Source organism: Poecilia mexicana, unplaced genomic scaffold (genome assembly GCF_051168715.1).
Source record: "Poecilia mexicana isolate PSO_F unplaced genomic scaffold, ASM5116871v1 scaffold_4, whole genome shotgun sequence".
Taxonomy (NCBI): domain Eukaryota; kingdom Metazoa; phylum Chordata; class Actinopteri; order Cyprinodontiformes; family Poeciliidae; genus Poecilia; species Poecilia mexicana.
Window position 1 is genome coordinate 7,803,762 of NW_028263373.1, and position 23,569 is coordinate 7,827,330.

General features: G+C 40.4%; 1 protein-coding gene across 4 annotated transcripts; it reads right to left on the reverse strand.

Annotated features, from left to right (window-relative positions):
* Positions 1-1,211: 1,211 nt before the first annotated feature.
* Positions 1,212-23,451, reverse strand: tjp3 (tight junction protein 3). 4 transcript variants are annotated; one of them, XM_014986952.2, is made up of 30 exons: positions 23,292-23,451; positions 15,911-15,967; positions 15,334-15,458; positions 15,121-15,223; positions 13,949-14,237; positions 13,757-13,860; positions 13,448-13,637; positions 13,259-13,334; positions 13,077-13,177; positions 12,770-12,854; positions 12,266-12,445; positions 12,023-12,126; positions 11,161-11,245; positions 10,383-10,459; positions 10,194-10,290; positions 9,132-9,217; positions 8,960-9,032; positions 7,842-7,912; positions 7,653-7,716; positions 7,389-7,545; positions 6,841-6,949; positions 6,547-6,766; positions 5,540-5,748; positions 5,333-5,428; positions 5,137-5,216; positions 4,826-5,036; positions 4,611-4,711; positions 2,758-3,336; positions 1,806-1,864; positions 1,212-1,714 (listed from the first exon to the last, which is right to left on the reverse strand). In XM_014986952.2, exons 2-30 carry the CDS (start codon positions 15,956-15,958, stop codon positions 1,588-1,590), a joined length of 3,906 nt encoding a protein of 1,301 aa, XP_014842438.1. In that variant the 5' UTR covers positions 15,959-15,967; positions 23,292-23,451; the 3' UTR covers positions 1,212-1,587. The 4 variants fall into 4 exon arrangements, with proteins under 4 accessions (XP_014842438.1, XP_014842436.1, XP_014842437.1 ...); XM_014986950.2 differs by lacking the exon at positions 23,292-23,451 and adding an exon at positions 20,139-20,662; XM_014986951.2 differs by lacking the exon at positions 23,292-23,451 and adding an exon at positions 18,410-18,688.
* Positions 23,452-23,569: the final 118 nt, after the last annotated feature.

Below are 23,569 nucleotides of genomic sequence, written 5' to 3' on the forward strand. Positions count from 1 at the left end.
ACTCATAAGGCAACAGAAAACACCACTGACATTTAGAACAAGCATTTGGTGCACCACTTCATTGGCTGTAGTTGAAACCAGAAGTTTGTATACATGGAATAAAAAGACAGGTATGTATTTGTTTTCCCCCCTGAAGTTAAATTAGACCAAACTTCCCTTGTTTTAGTTCAGTCAGAATCAAGCAAACTATTGAGACGCTTAAGGAAAACCACAAACATTTGACCCAATTAGTTATGTAGATCAAATTCAGTGATGCCAAATATTGAAATGTATGCTTGCTTCTGATTTTAAAGACATTAAATACATCTCTAATACTGTATTCTATGTTATTGTAGCATTTAGCAAAGCGAGATAATTTGGGTAACTAAAAACAAGAGAAGCTTGCTCTGATTTAATTTCAAATGAGAATAAAATACTTTAGTGTCTTATTTATTGTATGTAAACTTCTGGCATCAATCCACCCCACCATAATGTCTGCTGTAATTCTGCCTGGATATTTGACCTCTAATGTTTGAGCTTATAGATTGGGTAATTTCCGGGCACCATTTCAGATTATTAGTCTCATATCCAGTCAGATTTAAGTCTGATGCATGTTGATGACTACAAAAAGTGCGTCATCTTTGTCACTTGCAAAGGGACATTTAGCCAAATATTAGTGAGAATGTACAAACATTCACTTTAAACCTTTGTATTAAAGAAAATCCACTATTAATTCTTGCTAATATTATATATATATATATAAAATATCTGTGCAGTTGTTTGCAGTCCTTTTCCTTCGGGAAAGAAACCTTTCAAATGAATCATCAAAAGCCCCAAATTAGTCAGATATTCATGATTAGTTTATATGAACTTCTGAGCTGAGCTGCATTTCTTCTGCTAACCCCCAAACATAAAATAATTTCATAAAATCTCAGAAATAAAAAGGGACAAAACTTCAGAGTACATCTCCTGTCAACTTACTGATCCTCTTCCTATGATCAACTTTCACATTTGAAAGGTTTGGAGAGAAAATGTTTATATTTCAGGGTTTTTCTTCCCTTTAGTTGGAGCAAAGTCATTCATGTCAAGTTGTCCTTACGGCTGCAACAGGATGATTTCTGGGTTTTAAAGTTTTTTTTACCACATATTTGTCCTTAGTACATATTTGTACTGCGGACATCATCCTCAGTGATCATGGTTGTGTCTTGCACTTATGACTTCATGAACTCATGTGAAATTAGAAAAAACTGTTTATTGTAGAAAAGGTTTAAAAACTGGTTTCTTAATTGGTCTCAAGGATAGATTAGGGTTAACATCACTTTGCTTAATGATTTCTAATAAAACTAGAATTTGTACATTACAGACCGAGTTGCTTTAAGTAGTTTTAAAAACATAATAAATATAAAAAGGAAAAAAAAAAAAAGAAAAACCAGGCACTTTGATCTAAAATGTTTTCAGTGAGACATTTTTTTTTGGTCATTTCTCATACATTGAACAACATCGCCCTCTTTAGAGAAACTAACAATCTAAGAAAACAACGAGTTAAAGGGCTGAAATAGTTATTGTCTGTCCTGGGTTAGCTGTCGGCAGCTTTAATCCTCAGAGTATCTAGAGTTCAGTTGCCGGACCCCATTCAATGTCGTCGACCTCTTCGTCCTCCTCGTCCTCGTCGGAGCTGTCGCTGCCTCGGATCTGTGTGCGTCTGTACTGGACTGCTTGGTGGTGATGGGCCAACCTGAGGAGGTGACGGGCAGAACGGTGAGGAGTCAGAGTGGATCAGTCTCGTTTTAATCAATGAATCCCACAAAGAGGGAGCTGGGACTTACACGATGTATGGTGGGCCTTTCTTTTCCTCAGGCTGGGTCTGTGGTTCTGCCGCACGCGTCTGGAACAGAGGGGGAAAAACGCATTTAAAACCAGAACAGATTCAAACTCTTCATAATAAAAGTTTGCTTAGTTGTGTTGAAATTATGCAAATACAACAAAGCACTGAGGAGGATTCTCGTCAAGGAACAGCAGTACTTCACGGGGAATTTAATTTATTTTGAATTTCATTAACTTTAGATGTAACTCTACTTTTGACTCAAAAGCTTTTTGGCAGCTGAGTGTCAAACATAAAGCTCAAACACATGAAATGGAGCATTTTCTTTGTCTTCCCTGGCTGTTTTTTCTAAATGGTAGGCAGGTGAACACAGAAACATTTTAATCTGTAAACTCTGGTGAAACATGTAAAATGTCTCTGTAGCCAAGAAAGTGTTCACACTTTTCTAGGCTACAATATTCAGCCACTATTGTGCCAGAAGCTCATTCAAAGATGCATTTTCCAAATATTAGTGGGGTGTATGTATTCATTTGAGCCTATATTTAAATGTTTTTTAGCCTGTGTGGATTAGACAAAATCCAGAATAAATTCAAACTTGTAGATTTTGTTCTTTAAAGTTTCATTGAAGCCATATTTTGTCTAATGATACCATTTTATAGAAAAATTAAGTTAAAGTAAACCAAAAAAGGCCCAAATGAAATGGGAATCTCATGCTCTCAGAGAGTATTAAAACCTCACCAACATTGTAAATTGTTTTTTTTCTTTACATAAGGCCAATATGTGCCAAATTAAAAACAAATTGTTTAAAGTCTTCACTTATAAGTAGTTTTCATTCCATGTTTAATCCCAGTAAGAAGTTAGCAGAGGGTTAAACTGTTTCTCAAATATTGTGAGGTTACCAGAACAATTCTCAAATAGATTGACTGTAATAAATTAAACTTTCTGTTTGGACAGACCTGCTCTAGTCTCTCCTCAATAGCAGACAGAGGGGCAGGCTGGAAGCTCTCCGGCTGCTCCTCGGCGTATGACGGCTCGCGTACCGATCGTCGATTTGACGGGTCGGGGGCTACAAAGTCTGGCGGTCCGTCTGATGGAGTGTTGGGCTCGTCTACATCGAGACCATCAAAGTCAGAGTCTGTAAAGCTGCGTTGCGACGGCTCTTCCTGCTCAGCAGGGCTCCGGGGCGGGCTGTAGTCGTCCTGGCGGGCCGACCTGGGCTCCGGCACATGCATCAACGGTGGGACTTCTCTGTCCGAATAGCCGTAGTCACCGGGCTCTTCGTCGGCGGCCGGAGTGTCGTACTCTAAGGCGGGTTCGGACGATCGGGCCAGAGCAGCTCCGGGTCCCCTGGAGCTTTGTGGGAACCTGGCGGCTTCCTGACCTGGATAGGCCTCCTCCAGGTCCTCGTTGTCGGTGTACGCCTCTCCGTCCGTGATGGCCTCTCCGTCGGTGTCCTCCAGATCGCTGGCAGCGCTCAGGTAGTCCATCTGGGTTGGGTCCAGAGCATCCAAGTCCTGCTCCCCTCCGCTCTCCAGCTGGACAGAAGAGAACATGAGTGGAGGGGTTTTAAACAAATGAAGCTGAATAGGAGGAACTTTAAAATTGCACCACAGCACCCCCTAACTAAATCTGTAGTGTATTATTCAAACTGCGCACCAAGCAGGTTATAAAACGAGTCTTTTTAAATCTACTTGATCGTAAGACTAGACATAATTTTGGGTATTTGATGGAAGAACAAAACGAATTCCCCCACTGTGTGATTCTGAAACTAGTGCCTCACTTCAGTCAGTTTAAGATCCGTCCTTGTTTTCTTTTCGACAGGCACAATTTCTGAAAATTAAAAGTCATGAAGCCATCTTTCTTCAAAACAAACAACCTGGCTTAAGAAACGCCTTGAACACACAAGTGTGTGTAACCACTGTGAAGATGTGGTCAACATGAGCCAACGTCAGGATGTGAACAAATCGCATGCATGTTGGCTAAAACAGTTTGCAAACTGCAACATGACGATTATCAAACTGGCATTGCTATTAATGCAGGACAGACAAAATTCAGAAAGAGTTTAATGGCATCACATTATGCACAAAAAGGGGGATGAAAGTCCAAAAAATTAAAGAGAGTTAAAGAGGGACTTGGAGAGGTTTTAAAAGTAAACTTAATGTTTATAAAATGTTCAATATTAAATATTGTCTTACTGAACAAAAGGCCGTTTGTTCAGATTATTGGGTTCACAAGCGACCTTCATGAAGATCAAGTTTGGTTGCAGCACATTGGTTAGGATCATTTCTATTTAAATTGTAAAATAAAGTTGTTTTCATATTCTTGTAATCTGAAAATGGCATTTAAAAATATTAAATTTGATGTTAGCATCAGTTACTCTGTACTTACATAGCCCGTTTATGAAATATTCTTCACTCTTGAGTAACTTTCTGTGAGATAATTTTTACTTTTACTTGAGTAAAAATGTGGGGTAATCAATCCACCTCTGATTTTTACCCAACAACCATTAAATATTGGAGTTTATTACAAAGTTATAATAAATTCTCCTTTATTTTTGGGTTGGTTAAGCTCAACTTGTCTACTATTAAAATAAAATCCTCCTAATCTTAATGCAAGGTGCTATTTATTTAAAATCACAGGAATAGTATCAGGAAAGTTGACATCACAACATCTAACAACCTCAGTGTTATCTCACAATCATAGCCAATTTCCTGGTTCTAATTCTTAGTTCCAAGTTTTTCACTGAAATCGAAATATTCCAGAGTTTACTTGTGTAAGGGCTGTGGAGAGGAAGAGCAGCGCGACATACCGTGACCTCTGACACCCAGACAGGTTTGGACTGCTGGTGCCGGATGCTCTCCTTCAGAGAGTCGTACCACTTGTGGGAACCGGGCTGCAGGTCTATCCGAGCTGAAGGGGAAAACCAGGAGAAATACCGTGAACACTGCTAAGTCACAAGTGAGAGGAAAACACTTCTGTTCCTCCTAATGCATCTTGCATTTAACCGTCTAACATAAGGCATACCTGCAAACAGGTGGTTGGCGTGTTTCCTCATCTTGACAGCCTGGGAGTAGAGGCGTCTGGAGCTCTTGCTGGAGTCGGGTTTGTACTTGTGCCTCATGGTCTTGACGTCTTTGCGGCTGTGGGGGTCTAAGAACAACACCATCGGGTGGTACTGGATGTAGTTCAGCCGCTCCACTGCGGTGGGAGTGATGTCCAGCAGGGGGTGCTTGTCCTGAAAGAAAACACAATTCAGAAGATGACACAGGAAGCAAAACGTCTCTACTGTTGAGAAATAAAACATCTAAAGTTGAATTCTGATGGTTTCTTCTCACCTTCTCTGCTATTTTCCTCACAGTGTCCAGTTTAATAACGGTGGAGCTGCTGTCTCCGCCGCCGCTCCGCGGAACCATCTCTGTGAGAATAAAGTTCAACACAAATACTAATCAGGAGCAAGCCTCAGTATGTGCAATGCTTTTCCGTTATTCGTGAGAAAGGTTAGAAATGGTCAAACAACGAGCAGAAACTCACCTGCCACCTCATAATCATCGGGCATCTCATGGACCAGCTTCTCCATGGCGATGTCATTCAGGGGTCCCAGGATGACAATTGGTCGTTTGAAATTGGCTGGTAAAACAAACAAAATAAACAACCAATCAGCTGCTTTAAAACTGAACTGAATGTGACTTTCTGAACTAAACGTGTCCATGTGTTTGTGTGTGAGAGACCCGAGCCCACCTTCCCTGAGCAGGACCCTCTCGTAGGCCGGGAATTTGCCCTGGATGGTGAGCTGCAGCAGGTCTTCCCGAGTCCGTCTGTTGTTGTTCTTCTCGTTCTTCTTGTTTCCACGAAGTCCTCGCAGTTTCCAGAACTCTGCTCTCGGCCCGGTTGCCTGCCTTTCTCCAGTGGACCGCTGCGTTCGCTCGATGGTGGCCAGCTTCTCTGCCCTGCGGGAGGCGATTGTTGGAAGAACGTTTTAATCAGGGGGTTTATTCGTCTTCGCATTTTGCCACATTACACCCTCGAGCTTCAATGTATTCAATAAAAACTTTATGTGACAACAGTACATCATCGAGTGAAAGAAAAATACGGCTTGGAGCTGGGAAAAGCATTGTATAGAAAATGGAAAGATCGAAATATGGCCATGCACCTGAACTGGGAAACAGGGAAAGAAGAGCTGTAATCAGAAAAGCTGCAAAGAGATGAATACAACTCTGGAGGAGCTACAGAGAACCACAGCTCAGGTAAGATATCAGCTGTGCACAAAGGCAAATAAATATTTTGTTGTCTTTATAGTACCAAATTATATCAGTGTGACAGGAAAATAAATAAATAGTATTTAACTTTAAGAAGTACTCATTGAATCCAGAGACAGTTATAATGTTTTAACAGTTCACTTTTATTAATACGTCTTGCCATAATTTTCATGAAAATGAGTTTGATCCAGCTGGCTTAGATCAAAACCGTTCAGGTGTTAAAATGGCCTAGTCAAAGTCAATATCTAAATCCAACAGAATTTGTGGTAAGAGTAAAAAAAATTGTGGTTGACTGAAATTTCACACCACATTTTTCAACTTTTTATTTGTAAAAAAAAAAAAAAAAAAAAAAAGGAATAAATAGTGCCTTAATCTTTCAGTCATGCATTACTTGTGTGTTGGTTTATCACATAAAATAAAATAAAGTTTGAGGTTGTAATGTGGCTGCATATCAACGAGCTTAAGGAGGAATAAAACGCGTCTCCTCACCGCTCCTGGTGGGGGATGGTTCCTTTGTCCATCTCATGCAGGTCGTTTCCCATGCGGACAGCGAGCCAGTTGCCGATCTTCCCGGTGAACATCGTGTCCAGGACCCTGAACACCTCTCCTCTGGTGAAGCTCAGACCCTTGGGGTTGTCCGCCTCGTGGTCAAAGTGCGTCCGGACGTAGAAGTTGTCCCCCAGGTTGGACTTGATGATCTTCTGGTAAACTGAAACAGAGTAGAAGTTAAGACTGAGACACAGAAAGTAAACGACACCATGATCAGCTGTGCTCCACACTCACTGTCCATCTTTTTCTGAGTGCACAGTTCCACCCGCTCTCCTGCTGGGAGATTGAGGAGGAAGTTGGCGGCTTCCTCTCGCGTGAAATGGGCAAAATCAACGTTATTTACCTGAAAACAAACAAAGACCAAAGGCTTGATTCAGTTCAAAACCAAATAAATCAAATGTATTTATTTACTAATAAATTATTTTGAACTGACAAAAATGAAAGCAAGAAAGAAGGAAAAAAATATTAAAATTAAAAGAAATGATCATACTCTTCAACTTATAAACAGTTAAATGTTCAAACACCAGATAAACACAAATTATTTTCACCTTGCATGACATTTAAAAATATCACATTCTCATTTTAGATGTACAATTTATTTAAACACTTTTTATGTCACCGATAGTATTTATGGTCTTTGAAACACTCATATTACACAACATATTTCCCAATGAGCTTCTTTTTAAACAGGTTTTTAAGTTGGTTTATATTTGTTCTTTTTTTGGCCTCATCCTTCAATCCATTAAAATAAATAAAAATGTGAACAACTCAGATAAGGTCACCTTGAGGATCTGGTCTCCCTCCTTCATTCCCTCCTCATATGCGGGGCTGTTTGGCTGAACTCCGCCCACAAAGATCCCAACATCGTTGCCTCCCACCAGCCTGAGGCCCAAACTGCGGCCTTTGACAAACCTCACTGTGTTTACATCAGAACTATACCTGCAGAAAAAAATAAATAAAATTAGATGCCAAACAAATCAGATCACTAGAATTATTTTTTATAAAGTGTAAATACAGATGAGTTTTGCTAAGAATAAATTTCTCACCCGGGATTAGATGATGGGTAAGAGTCAGGAGGTAGAAAGTAGAGAGGCTCCTCTGCAGGTTTGGCTGCAAGAGAAATCAAAACATCACAGCTTAGCTAATTGCATGGATGGAATTATAACCATGGTAGCCATACAATAAGAAAAAATAATTAAAGAATTTTAATAAATTTAAACGTTAAATGTTCTTACAGTAGAGCTCAGGGTTGTTCACTGAAATCCCAGACCGGACGGTGCCGCCTCCTTTTGCAGCACGAGGAACGCTGCAGAGTGAAAAACAGATCGTTATTCTCCCATCTCACTCCTGCAGCTTTTTCATTTGATTCAAACAAATATGTCACACAGTTTAATCTCAATTTAATGGCAGATAAAGCTAGAGGACGGAGAAAACAAGATGAATTAAAATTACAGAGAAGAAAAGATTAAATGAACGACAAAATAAAAAAATCAATCAGTATCCTAACAAGATTTGAAATTTAGGTAACTGTTTTGTTTGTTAATTTGTATTTTTAAGAGGTACAGGAAAAAACAAGAAACAAAGTGGCTTATTTGTTTTATAAAAATATCTGTACTTTTTTACCATTAGGACACCAAGTAATCCAGGGATGCCTAAGTCCAGTCCTCGAGAGCTACCATCCTGCAAGCTTTAGAAGTATCCTTACTCCAATAGACCGGGATCAGCTCTACAGAGGCCTGGTAACGAGCCAATCATTTGATTCAGGTGTGTTGAAGCAGGGATGCATCTGAAAGGTGCAGGATGGTAGCTCTCGAGGACTGGACTGGGGCATCCCTGAAGTAATCCATTATAACCTTTTTTTTTAAAATCTCTGTCCAACTTACTTTTAGGTGAGTGCAAATTAAAGGAACCTTAATGTATGAATGGATTGATTTGATTTTTATTTATTAAGTTAATTGAACCAAGAACCTGTTGCATACCTTAAAATAAAAGTTATATCCCAACTTCTAATTATTTTATTTTACTGTAAAATTCTGAAGAGGTTAAATGAACAGAAATTGATTTAATCTAGGTCTGTTAAAAGCCACATTTCTTATTAAGTTGGTTAACATATTGCTGTGTTACATTCTTTAAGTATTTTAAAGTATAAAAATTGATTCAAATTTCATTTAAAAATGTACCAAACTAACTAGAATATCAGCATAATTAATCAGTGAAGAAAAATAACAGGTATGTCTCTTAACAGCCCACTTTAACTTGTCTAAAAAGTTAAAGTGGGACCTTTCAGGTCATTAATATTTAGTTTAAAAACAATCCAGTTCTGGTGTAATTTGTGCAGGTGTTTGTGCGTTACCTGTGGTGGTCCTGCTCTCGCTCGGAGCTACCAGACCTCCTGAGATGTGAAAGCTCATCCGACTCAGAGGACTCTGAAAGAGAAACCAAAAGGCTCTGGTCAGTGACTCCGCTTTCACGGTTTGCATGGTGAAAAACGACGATAAGAGCTCAGCATAGTGGAGCAAACCCACCGTCTGGAGGCGGCCTGATGGGGGATTTGACTCGACGTGAAGGCTCCCTCCTCGCAGCAAGTGAAGTTGCTTTCTTAGACAGGACTCTAACAAAACAAAATGTTAAAAACTATGAGAACATTTTTTTCTGCTTAAAATATTCATTAGTCTTCAGCTTCTGAAGGCTGGACAGAAACTGCAGGTCAGTTGGAGTATCGTTATGCGAGTCAGATGTAATTCCTCTCTCTGATCCACTTTGCTTTATGTCAAAAAGATTTAGATATTGCTAATAAATATATGTTGACAGCTATATTTATCAACAAGGACTAGCTTAAATCACAAACAATTTGTTGTTTGGACGACGAAGTGACGTAATCCTGGCGTATTTTGGATTCTCAGCAGCTGAAATGAAATGTGGTGAAACCTGAACAGGAAGTCATGTCATGTGCACCAGTGTGTGCAATAAAAAAAAAAAAGAAAAAAAAAAAAAAGAGTGATGGCAGATGAGTTTGTGTAAAACAAGTAAACCAAACACTGTTGTTTCAACGCCCTTGTGTTACTAGTTTTGCTTAATAAATAAGCAAATGAGAATCTGAAATGGTGTTTAAAGCTGAAAATCTAAAATTTAAGACTAAATATTAGAAAAAAAAATCCCTGAAGCAACAATTTTCTGAACACTTTCACTAGAATCTGTAATGGCAGATTTTTCAAGTCATTTCTAAAACAATTTCAGCTCAATAATGCAATAGTAGCATCAGAGATAGTGTATTGAATATTACCTTTAGGAATTTTAAAATCTTATTAAAAGACATTGGTGTATATTACTATAATATTACAAAATAAGTACAACAGGTATCGATACCTTTGCAGGCCTCTGCAGGCCTATAAATTGTGACAGGATTTTTATGATCCGACTTTCCACCTGCTCAGGTTTACTGTCAACAGCTGAGGTTAAATTTAGTTTCTTCGAGGAACTCTAAGGTTGATTGTTTTGGAAGGTTATGTTTGCAGAAAAGTGCCAACTTATGAAAGCTTCTTGGTGCAGGAACCCAGTGCTTGGGAGATTATGAGATGTTATCTCACCTGCGTCTCCCCTTGGCTGCGTTTGAGTTTCTGCCCCCTGAGGAGTCTTTGCGGGGGCCGGATGCGTCACTGGGATCTGACTCGGCGATTGAGTTAGCTGTAAAGGTCAGTGAATATGTGGAATGTGGTTTTAAAGCTACTTAATGCAATCTGTAAAAAAAAAAAAAAAAAAAAACCTTCCATGCAGACCTTTCTTTGGCAGGTCGCTGGTTTCGCTCCAGCGAGGCGGCTCGACGGGAGGCTGCAGAGAAACCTCTGGCAGGGTCCTGGAAGAGAAACAAAAAGAAGAGGGAGGCGGGAGTGAGGGAGGAGGAAGACAACAAATCTCAGTTATGTTTGACGAGGGGGCGACCTGTGGCTATATTGATGATAATCTGAGACTTGAGTGGTAAATATTCACCTTATTACCTCTGAGGTGAGCTCTCTGTGTGAAGGTCAACTGCATTGTGACCAATCAAAATGATCCATTTTAATCATGTGGTAGGTAAAAGCCTCTGGGCCAGTAAAGATCTGAACTAAACCTCATTTTAAAAACAATCATGCTTTGAAACACATGCAGATTTTTCAGGAACTGATGATTGATCGGTTTATTGGCGTCTGATTTGAGCAGCGCTGCTTCATTGATAAGTACTCTGATCAATACAGCCACATACATGTTCTGTAAAAGCCACTTTTATTCATTTTATTATTAGTTAACAAAAACTGTAAACACAAGTGATACACAGTCGAAAAATAAATCAAAAAAAAAAAAAAAAAACTGGTCCAGAATAAGCAAATGAATAAACACACACACCAAAAGAGAAAATAAATCACAAAAACACAGAGGGCTACTTCAATTGTCAAAATCAAACGGAAGTTTGTGATTAGCTAAAGGTAACAGAAGGAGAGCCGGGAAGTCTGGCCAGTGTCCGCTTGGTGAACTCTTGCAGAGTTCCAGGTATGGGTTTTGGAGGACCTTCATCTGTACCTGTATCTGCTGATGGAGTCCTGGCTGTACGAGGTGCTGTGCCTCTGAGGAGGCGCTGACGTGCTGTCCGACTCAGAATCAGAATCTGGAAACGAGCAGAACGTAGCAGAATAACTCTTATTACAGGTAAACTAAAAGCAGCATCACAGAGCTCTGCAAACGCATTCACATCCCATGAAGTTTTTTTTTTCCCCATTTTATCTTGTTGCAACTGTAATTTATTTGGATTTAAGAGCTTGACTGATAAAGTAGTGCATATTTGTGAACTGGAAGGAAAATTATAAAATTTTTTAAGGTACATGCAAAGAAAAAAAAATCTCTCTGAACACATTAACCTCAACGTCCAACAAAGAAGAGACAGCATCATGCTGTGGGCGAGTTGGGGAATGAAACTAATGACTCAGCGAGTTTAAACAGAAATGCATTGCACATTTTTTCAGTTTTGTTGCTAAACAGTGTTTTTTACACCATGCATGATTTTCCATTTCACAATTACGCATTACTTTGTTTTGGTTTTTAATCTAAAATGTCAGTAAAAGATTAACAAGGCAGTAGTGTGACTTTTTTTTGTAAATTATTATTCTAATTACAATGTTTTCATTTTGTACCGACAACTAGGGAGCTAATCCTTCAAAGTTAATGTGTATTTTTTAAAGGAACTAGCAAAACATTCGTAGAGGTGTTAACTTGTGTACTTGCCCATCCCTTTTTGCACTTTATTTTAAGCACTTAAAACTGGAGTAAATATTGTCAGGGAGTTGTTGAGGGTACAAAACGTCACAAGGAAGCTGGATTGTTTTTTGTGTGTGTGTGTGTGTGTGCGTGTGTGTGTGTGTGTGTGTGTGTGTGTGTTTATACAGACCTGGGGGTGGGATCCTCACAGGGGAGTTGACTCTTCTTGGTGGCTCTTGGCGAACAGTGATGGGGGAGGATTTCAGACTAATATGGGGAAGATCAGAAAGAGATCTGCAGAAACAATGCAGAGGAGATGGGAATAATTTATTATTTAAGAAAAAAAGAGTCAACTGATGTTCACCATTTGATTTGGTTATCTAAATATCTTAGGATGCACAAATCTCTCAGTGAATTAAAATGCAGTCCATACTTGTATCTCGTGTCTGGGAGGGGGCTCTCTCTGCGTGGAGGTGGGGAGACGCTGCGGTCGGAGTCGGACTCAGACACCGGCTTGCGTGGCTTTGAGGAGGAGGAGGGGGGACGGGTTAAGGTCCAGTTCTGGACAGGAGAAGATCGCGGGTTTGGGAGGGCGGCCAATCCTGGAAGAGGTCTGCAGAAAGAGACGAACGTCATTAAAGTCTTCACAGTAAGCATCTCGATCATTTTACTGTACAGGGAGCTAATAAAGACACACACTTGTTAAACTAACCCAATAAAATATAATTAATAGAAAGCCATCAAGTGAATGCAGAAGAGTAACAGCACAATTATGAATCAGCTTGTAGAGAAAGCTAAAATATTACTAATATATTTAACAATAACTAAATGACTTGGGTTCAAAAAGGAACTTAAAACCAAGCCATCAAGAAGTGAATGTCTAACTTGAGAGCACACGTCAAAAGCCTCTTAAAATGTTTAACCTAAATGAACTGACTTGTATTTGCTGGAGTCCTTCATTACTGGAATCTCTCTCCTGGCCGGAGGAGAAGCGCTGCGGTCCGAATCGGACTCAGACGGAGCTGACGAGAAAATTATTTACAATTAGAAACAACAATAACAGTAAATGTATTTCATCTTACTGCCTACATGTGATTTGTTTAGTTGGTGGTCTTAAAACCTAATTTACAATACATGCAGCTCAACTCATTTAGTTCAAAAGTCATTTGTTTTCCAGACGATCATTTTTATTGCAACAATGAAATGAGCATTTATGAAAGGAAGCTAATTTTCTGGAGATGTACCTCTTCGAGGGGCGTAAGTTTTCGGAGCAGGCCGGGTCAGTGTGGAGCGTACAGGAGATGAATCCCTGGACTTGGCTCGGGGCGGTGGCTCGGCTCTCGTTCTGGGTTAAAAATATTGAACACGACTTAAAAATGGCAACTAACGAATGGAAGAAAATGTACAAAACAGTGTGGATCTGTACCTGCGTGTCCGTTTCTCTCGGGTGTGTTGACGTGATATCCGGCGAGGGGCGATGTCCTCCTCAATATCTGAAATGTCTGATTGGTCACAGAAAGCGGTTTTGATGAAGTTACCCAGACAGGCTGCATGCAGAGATGTTGAGCCCAAACTCTTTCATGATTTATCCTCCCCACCTCTCAGTAACTCTTACCCTCCAGCTCTGAGCTGCTGCCCTTGCGCAGCTCGTCCTCGCTGTTTCGGGGGCTGTCGTCCACCTCCGGGATTGTGACCAGGAACTTGCGGTCGTCCCTGAGGACCGTCATGGTCAGCTTGCCCCTGCTCTTCTCCACCAGGTGCTTGGTCTCCAGGAGGGAAAGGTTCTCCGTCGTCATGCCGTTGATCTATTTCAACATGGATTAATAGAAAGCAGCGGCTAGATTCCTTCCTTCATACCAGATGGAGGACGTTTTCATGCTTGTCCAACCAGTCTGCATGGAGTAAAAACTTCAGAAATCTTCACCTTCAGTATTAGGTCTCCTTCTTGCAGCGTGCCTTCCTTGGCGGCCAGGCCGCTGTCTGTCATGTGCTTTATAAATATCTGACTTCCCAGCTTCAGTCCGTACTCTGCAAAACAGAATTTAGCGATTTAAAGAACCAGTATCATTCTGGCACCAAAACAACCTCCATTTGCATTTCCAACCGGCGCTCCCACCATCTGTGGCTCTCTTTTTAACCAGCGTGGTTCTGATCGGTTTGTCTGGAGCGCGGTTCTGCGGCAGCTTCTTGTATCCGGACATCAGTGGCAGCGTCCCCGTGTGCCCGTTGTGCTGAGGCGAGGGGCTGCGGCGGGTGTTGTAGCGTCCGCCGTCCCTGTTGTCGCTGCCGTCTGAGAAGCGGCGCGTTCGTCTCGGCGGCTCTTGATCCAGCAGGTTGGACTGGGAGGAGGCCCTCGTCGGCCTGGAGGTGGCTGGGATCTGGATCTTTCGAGGCCGCTTTACTGTCTGCGGGACAGAAAGGTCGGAGGTTTCAAGAGAAGGTCAGTTGGCAGGTTATTAACATTTTGTCAAAGAAGAACCACAGTGTGAGATGTTCAAACTATGGGATATTGTTTTACAACCCGACTCTGCTTCCTCTCTGACCTTTATGATGCTAATTATTCACTAATGTTCTGCAGCCTTTACAGAACAGTGGCTTTTAAATACTCATGATATCAACTATGTAGAATTTTATTTGGAGGTATGAAACTATGCTTTAAGTTTATGCGCTACTTTGTAGATTTTAAGTGATTTTAATCACTTAAAATAAACTGAGGATTGTGGTTATATTTGCGACATAATGTGACATGGTTCAAGAGCTGTGAATACAGCTCCCCCTTGAAAATGAGATCTAGATCTCAATGGGGTTTACCTGGTTAAATAAAGGAATAAAAAAAAAATACTTTTACTCGGTGAAGTAGCTGCTAGGCCTGTTACAATAAACAAATCAATTAATCATGTGATAAAAAGAAACTCAATCATTTTCATTTGCTTGATTTATTGTTTTTCTCTTTTTACCAAAAACTGAATGATAGAAGTCGTCAGTCTGGTGCTTCGGTCTCAACTATCATTTTTTTTTTTAAATATTGTTTACAAAGACTTTGTAACTCATTTTATTTGTCGTTTCTGTTGTTTTCTTTATTTATTTTGCATATTTAAAATGTCTCCCAGTTCCTGTGTTTATCTTTTAGAATGTGTTCTTGCATTATTGTGCCATTGTTACTATTGTATTACTTTAAAAAAAACATCATTTAGCACAATAACTTCAGGGACAATTTATCATCCAGCAAAACTTGTCATGATGACTGGCCTGGTAGCCGTTTTATTTTTAGCCTCTGCAGTTACTCACAATGTTTGCCGTCTTGCCACATGACTTGAGGACCTGAATGGTGTAGTTGGAGTGAACGTTTTCCATCGAAACTCCATTGACCATGACAATGTGGTCTTTGTGGCTACAAAATAAAAGCACAAGCAGCCACACATATAAGCCTGTTTGCGTAGGTTGATATCAACACTTCTTTATTTTATGAAAAATAATCGTCGTATCAGAAGGAGAACCTACTAGAGGCGTCCCATGGCCGGTCCATTAGGCAGAACATCCGACACCACCACAGCTGTGTCTCCGGTGTCTGGGTGAGCCTTGTCCTTCCCTCCTGATAGAGCAAAACCAAAACCCACCTTTGGGTCCTGCAATGAAGAGATAAAGAGGGAGGACTGAGATAAGGAGAAAATTACACAAACCACATTAAAGGCAGAGGAGGAATGCAGCAAAATGAGAGGGTAGAAATGCAGGCTAAGTGGGTGATTGAGCGTAGAGATAGAGAGAGAAGGAGCGCATTCCAGCGCCAGGACGGTGACGAGCCAGTTGGTGCTGCGAGGCGCAGCAGGGTGTGTCTCTCTGAATTCCTGCTGGGGAAGCTAGATGTCTGAGGCACGGCCCACCTTAGACCCCGAGGTCCTCACAACGGCCTGGACAAACACCGAAACACCACCCAGCCTGCTCGCTTCCACGGAAGTAGCCAAAACCCAAACGGCACGAAAGCACAGCAGCGAAATGTTTTTCCATACTCATTCATGTTTTTCCCCCCCTCATTTATCAAAGATTCTTCATCATCAGGATGACAAAAACAGGCACTTACTTTGTTTAGTGTTATCGTGTGCTGCTCCCATATCGTTAACTCGTCCATGCCTGGTTTCTGAAAAAGACAAAAAAACATCATGAACTACTTTCTGATTTTAGCAAAAATATTTTTACAGTTATGCTAAATGACAACATGATTAGTTAATTCAGTCAAGTAAAGCTGGACCTTACACGGCGGACAGTCGATGTTGAGAACAGAAAGGTTGTTTGTTCGCCTCAACCAGATATGAACGTGCTCACACCCGTTTCAATCCTGCCTGACCGGTTAGGAGGAGGAGTTACCTGATATGTTCATGTATGTATGCACGACCGGACAGCAGGTGAGACACGAGCCTTTTTTAAACCAATAAAACATCGAAAGATAAAACTACCGTCCTGGTCTCCGAGTCTTTCAGTTTTACCAATGTCATTTTCAGAAAGTCTGATGACGTCATCATATTTAATATTTATTTTTAACCAAAAGAAAAGAAAAGTTTGGCAATCATAGATAGAAAATGATTGCTGAAACTTATGCAATCGGCTTAGTGACGATCCATTTACAGTTTCACTACGTCTGGGTAACGCAGCACATTTCTGTCTGACTATGTAAACATTCACTGTGGAATAATATTTGATCTCCTCTGCAGCCAAAACTTTCATTATTTTTAAAACACTAGAGCCTCTGTGGCAGGGCCGCACTGTATTAGGAAAACATGAGGTAATATTGGTTGAAATGGCAAAAGTCGAGATGCCTTGAAATATCTAAAGTATTTAAAAATTGCTCATGTGATTTTGCTTTGAACTCAGATAATGAGCAGTCCAATCCAGATTACAGAAAAAGTCATTATTTCCATCGCAGCAACAAAGTTTTATTGAAAAATTGGCTTCATCTGCCGTTTTGGAATTAAAACAGCTTAGTTGTCGTTTCTTAATAATGTCACCATCTTACCACAAGTTTAACTTTTAAATAATTTCAGGTTATATGTCACAATGCATGGTACTTACATAATTTGCAAAGCACTTGTTTGGGCCTGGGCAGTTCAACGCAAAATGTGTTTTGTGCTCAGCGATGATAAATTGCTTAAAGTAGACAAAACCAACTTTATCAATTGTGAAGTATTAGAGTTGATTTTATATCAGAATCAAGACATGCCTGTTAACAGTTTTATCAGATCAATTCAGGAAAAAAAAACCAAGCAACCAAAACAAAACAGGCATCGTTTCACTGTTTCACCAGCGGTTCTATTAATTTGATGAATTGCTACATTTCCACCCAGTAGTTTTTGTTGGAAAGCAGCGGCTTTCCAACAGTGAGAACGCTGGACTTCAACTTCCTGGACAAACGAGGTGAAATGCCTCACATGATTTGCATTTTCCACACACAGGCCAAACAAGGGACAGGGTGAATGTAAGCCTCCCCCCCCACCCCCCAAGTAAAAGGAGGAAGATGTTTGTTACATAACAGGTAAAGCAAGATACTCGCCGTCGAGAGTCAAAAACAGGTTTGAAACATTTAGAAGAAAAATATTTCACTTATAATTGTACTTGTGTATCATCTTGTAGTTTCACGTTTCTTTTTTAGGTGTCAAACATGTTTACATTTTTATGTCAACGCGAAACAATTTTGGGATTCATCCCTGTGAGAGGCCCTGCATAAAGACTATCCAGAGGCTATGCTTATGGTAATTACCAAACGCTGAAGGATCAGCAGAGTTTGACCTTTGGACAGGTGGCCGACTGTTTGACTAAGTTAATCATCAACTGTGGGAATCATCTAAATAAAAGCTGGCCGTGACCTGATTTCATGCCAGGCTACCGTCTGAAAATAGCCGGACCACGATGCAGTTTGATTCTGTAGTTTCATCGTAGCTCATTAGCTGCATTCTCCTGACTGGAAACTCATTTAAAAAGGTCAAAATGTTCCTCCAGAGAGTCACTGAACATCTCGTCCAGCCCATCCCTAAGAAAAAGTACCTTGGAAAATGAATCAGGAATGACCCTCTGTAAAAACCAGAGAAGGAGCAAAGAGCAAACACAAACGAGCATAAATCTCCTACTGAGAGGAATGGAAAGGAGGCCGAGGCGACTGCTGAGCAGTCCTACATTTACAGCAGAACTACTGAAGTTTAATTCCAGGGTGTTTTAATCACTGTCCTCTGCTTAAAGAAGACAAAACCAACTTGATCAATAAGCTAAATACGGTTTGTCTGTCAGAAATCCAGAAAAGTTCAGAAAAATATATGAAACTACAGAAACAGATTTAGCTTTATTCATCTTAAATCAAACATGTCCCTGCAGTAGGAGTAAAATTAGCAAAACATAAATCTAAAAATTCGACAATAATTGAACATATCCTAATAGATGTTTCATAAAAAAAGAAAAAGATTGAAAAAGTAACTTCCCCACTTTAGCTAATGAATCAAACCTTTTCTTCTAGAAATCCCAATTTCTAGAAGCCCTTCTAATGTCACATCATATGAGGGAAACAAAGTGTTTGTTTTCCACCTTCTCCACTCACCATGTGATCCTTGAACCTTACTTCCATTTTCCTCTGGGGTTTCTAACCTGAACCAAACACCTGCGGCCCCATGCTCTCAAGAAGCAGCTCGCTCTTCATGTCCCATCTGCTGCCAAACGCACAACGAGAACGCCCAGGACTGCAGAGCCTCAGATTCACTTCTGTACGGACGGAGCCTGCAGTCCAGCGGAAACCCGATCCTCCCGCTGAAATTATCTGTAATATGACCAGCTGTGGTAGCTCTCTGCCTCTCCCAGCAAGCGGAGCATTTCAGAGACCTCACCTGGACAGCGCTCCTCCCCCCTGAGCCTCTAAGGTGGAGCGGCGCTGCCTTTAACCTCAACAGGCTGATACGAGATCAGTGAAGCAACCTTAATCGAGACAGCTACTGTAATCAGAGCTCTAATCCTGAGGAGGACTTCGATGGTTGTACAACTGAGAGGTTAACTATTAAGACTTCAGCATGAGCTGGTTACCAGCTTTCAGATGCCTTAAAAAAAGTTCCCGTTTCAAAACTGCTAAATATTTCTATCTTATTGCTTTGAAATGGTAAGAGCTTTCACTGGCTGAAGTGTAAATAGATTTCCTCCTTCCCTACCTATTGCTGTGCACTGATAGTCAGCTGGCTGAAAGAAGGATATTACATTTATATGCAAGAAGACAAAGTTGTTTTTGGCAATGTATCCATTCACAAAAAAGGGATCATCAACATCCTTGTTATTTTATTACTATAGCTTCGTTATTTAACAATAACTGTACTATTAAATACATTTGTTTGCAGTAATAGAAATACGTATTTTTAAAAGTAGAAGATAATGTTCAGGTCTGTTGCAATTCAGTAATTAATCACATGATGAATTAAAATGAGCTCGATCATTTCCATTTTTGTTTGCAAAATCCATTTTATTTATGGTTTCTGTTCCGTGTGGTTTTTATTTCCGTTTTATCGATTCTTTTTGGTCGTCATGTTTTATTTTGAATATTTAAATTATCTTCCTATTCCAGGGTGAAGTGTTCTTTACAAATTTAAAGTTCAATTGTCTTTCAGAGGGCTTAACTTGCAGTATTATACCTGTCTGAGTGGGTTATAGCAACAAAAACGCAACTTAAAGAAAGCTGAAAGTTTTAAAATAATGAAGTTATTAGTATGTTGTGGAGGTTTTCCTCTGCATTCATCAGTCTATAAATAACTTGTTTACCACAAAATCTAGCTGAGAGCTTAATAATTCAGATGATTTATACATTTTCAGTCTGGTAACAACTGTTTCACATTCTCATATTTGGGTTTCAGCATTTAAACTGATATTTAATCACAACGGCACCATGGGTTTTGGTTGCGAAACGCTGCGGCATCGCTGTGGGTGCAGCTTGTTTAAAATGCAAATGTAGAGAGCAATTCCTCCCATGCATTTGAATTTGTAGAGTTTGGAAAAACAGCAGCCAAAAGCAGTCATTATTTGCTTTTTTCAAGTTTATGATTGGATTTAAACATTTTCATGAGGCAGTTTGTCACAACTGTGATAAATTCAACTTTGGAATTTTAACTAAAAGTTGAATCTGCTTAAAATAAACCTAAAAATAAATTGTAGATGCATGTGATCAGACTAGGTGTCTGGAAGATACTTTGTTTAGTTTTAGATTCCCGTTTTGTTCCTCGACTACAAACTGACCAGATCAGATGTCATGTTTCTAACAAAAGCATTACATTAGAAGCGATCCATTCACTTACTGGCACCTCCAGAAGCGGCGGCGGCTCCGGGGGCACAGACCCAAAGTGTTTCAGTACTTTGAATCGCTGTGTCAGTTTCATGATGAAAGCAGCGTTCCCGTCGCCTTCTCCTCTATGTAATTATTCCCACTATTGTGCCGGTCGGAGGAGAACCTGGCCACTGATACCAGGATGCAAAGACACTCAATAGTGAAGAAATTAAAAGTTGGAAACTAAAAATCTCTTCCCAGTTTCTCCCATCAAATAATCCGTATGCGTCGGCCAATCCTATCTTTGGTAATTCCTTCTCTGAAGCCAAACGGGTCCACTTGCTCCCGGTGTCAGCGCTGTGTGGGCATCCTGGTCAACTTTTCAGCGGCTGCAGGTCCCAAGCTGCTGGCCGAGTTTCAGTCTGCTGGGTGCCATGGTTACGGCAGAGGAATGAGAGCACTGGTCTGTTAATAATTGACGGGCTGTTTGCTACAATATAGATCCTCTGGCCTGGAGTTGGGTTTCCTGGGTTCCTACAGTGGCTCTGTTGTGTCTCTGGACCAGGAAATGGCACCGTGGCAACAGCGAGCTTTGATGTTATCTCTGCTTCGTGGTTAACGTTTATTCACGCCTCGGGGCGTGGGAGTGCCGTCGAGGTAGTGCTGTCTGAATATCAGCACCCTGCCTCTTTAAGGCCTCACTGTCCTGTCCCTAACCTACATCAGACTGGGGGGAATAAAGGTACAGAGAACGACCTGCCACTTCCGTATTCAGAAGCGCTTATGACAACACAAAGCATTGGCTGAGTATCGGCAACATAGCAGGGGCAGGAACATGGCGTGGGATCGGCTAGGTGTGACCGCTGGAGGCAAATGTTAAGTGCAAGTGAGTTATTAATCCGAGGTGAAAGAAAGTAAGAAGAGCGAGTTCTCTGACTTAAACCAGACATGCAATTGCTTATTCCTGGTTTGTCCAGCAGAGGATCGTAGGTTTTCTTTCATTCTAAGCCATAGAGCCACTCCTGCTGAGCATCCAACATGCAAACTACCTGCTCTACACGCTAGCCAAGATCTCAGCTTAAGACATGGAGAAAAGCAATTTGCTTTTGAATTCATCATCATCATAAAAAGAGCAAACAAACAAATTAAAAAACCTCCTGACGCATTAGAGATGAAGTGTTATAGGAGTGGTTAGTGGGCAGTGAGGAAAAGCAAGACCTCTTTGTGTAAATACGCACCGTTCCACCACAAACACTCCAGAGGTTTACAGAGTGGCTGTAATTACACAGAACAGGACGTTTCAGCTTCCACTTTCTGAACTTCACAGAAGGGAACGCTGGCAGCAGAGTAAACACTCGTTTTTACAGCTACCTGGACTGCTCTACACGAGCCTTTACAATGGTCAGCAGGCCTTGAAATGACTGTAGATATGCACAAATCAATCAGAAAACTTCCCCTTGATCAGCTCTGAGAGGCGATTGATTGGTCAAACATAAAAAAAAATTTAAAAAAACTAACAGCAGATATTTTGGGGCAAAAATCAATGTTTTAGAACATATTTGAAAAAATATTACCACTATAATGGCTTTTTCAGCAACTTTTTAAAGAAATAGTTTGACATGTTGTAGTTACTCCTTTAGAGCAAAAAGAAAAAAAACATAACAGGTCAAAATGAAACTGTGAGGTTCAAATTTCAAAGAAACAAAAGCACCAAAAAGCTAATTAAAGTCGGTATTTGCCAGCAAATTTTGGATCCGTTCATTTACTCTTAAAATGCAGAAAAGATAAATTAAAATAGGGCATTCTTAAGGGAATAAGAACAGCTGGGAGGCATCAAATTATAAAATTTAAATGCAATTCTCACTGCATATATACAACATTCTTCTCCATCCATCCTAGCAGCCAGGGAGGCTGCCGTCTCTCTCCATCAACCAGTGGGTCAGAAAACTAGAGTAAGTGAAGAAAATCTTGGTATGCTTTGAGAACAAGTAAACTAACCAAAGAAAGATCCAAAGTCAGACTGATGCCAGAACTGATTCGAACTTTGGGCTGATGCTGCAAGGCAAAAATCCTGAAAACTCTAAATGACTAAATAATGCACAATAAATAGGCTACACTAATTTCATATCAGTATACTTCAGATTAATGTTGATTTCACTCCCCACTATCATTTCCGTCAGCTGTTTCTGTTTCACTTAAGTAACCAGACTTGACAGCTATGAGACTCCTAAAAGAAAGTATTGACACAAAGCAGCACATACTCACACATATATTCATGTACTTTTGTATTTGTACATTTTCTATATTGTGGTTTAATGTGTTTCAATGCTCAGTCAATAAGTTTATATTGCATAGCAATTGAAAGACCATCAGCCAGAGCCAAAAGTCTTGAGCTAATCTAATTCTGATTTTTCATACATTATTGTGCTTTTTTTTAATTTTTTTAAAAGATATCTTGATCAGTTTTCGTTCGACTTACTTTTAAGTCAAATTTCGGCAGGCAATTTTATTAAAAGTATTTTTCTTTAATCAAAGCGCTCTCAACCGAATCCTCTTTATTCTCAGTGACGTTTCCAGAAACAATCATTTAATCAGATCCAGACTCTGATTCGGATGGAGGCAGAGGAAGACGCAGCACTTTGGGAATGCAGCCGAAACTGTTGTGAAACTCTTCGGCGGGCAGGTAGAAACTTGCACATGTGGCAGAACCAGTAAGGCGAGGGGGGGAAGAAATGAAAGGAAGAGAAGAGGGGAGAGAAGGAGAGCTGGGCCTGCAGCTGTCTGTCAGTCACCGTTCACCAAGAACTGCAAGCTGGGCTTCACAAAGACCCACCGACATCAACACCGAGCAAATGCCCAATTCTACAATACCGGGATTAAACCCGTACAAAGACGTTCTCAAATACAAAAACAAAAGTTGTAAAAATCTTTTGAATATCATTTTGTCCAGTTTGTACTTTATAAGAGCTAAAAGAAAAAGCATGAAGACACCTGCTGGATTTTAAAGCGCTGAGACACCTGCGCCATTAATGAGTCGTTAAGATAACGAGCCTTTAATCTGCAGCGATAGAAAACACCTGTGTTTTTAGAGCTCGAATCTCCTTCCAAAACTTGAACTTTTTTTTCTTTAAACAACAACAACAACAACAAAAAAGCGCGTAAAACACAAGTTAGAATAACAAACCTGTTTCTTTCCGCTATCTTTTTCTTCGTATAAACAAAATCCCAAGTTCCCGTTAGAAGTCTTCTTCGCGGTGTCGTTTTCTCCCTTTGGCTGTTGGGTTTCTTGTAAAAGTTTGCCTCAAATCTACCTGCGCTCAGGTGAGCCCGGGGCGTGGCCTGATCGGACGCTGAGTTTCACGACGTCATGACGTGGCTCTCTGGCCGTAAAAAAGACGGGTTTACGATCACAGATTCAACACTTATTGTAAGGCATGACCTTTGACTGCCATCACGTTAATA

Excerpts from the sequence above, each read along its gene's own strand:
- tjp3 (XM_014986950.2), bottom strand. The coding sequence starts at position 20,219 with ATGAAACTGACACAGCGATTCAAAGTACTGAAACACTTTGGGTCTGTG. Across the intron at positions 5,037-5,136 it reads TGAGGAAAATAGCAGAGAAG|GACAAGCACCCCCTGCTGGA; the intron begins GTGAGAAGAAAC and ends GTTTTCTTTCAG. Across the intron at positions 4,712-4,825 it reads CGCCAACCACCTGTTTGCAG|CTCGGATAGACCTGCAGCCC; the intron begins GTATGCCTTATG and ends TTTCCCCTTCAG.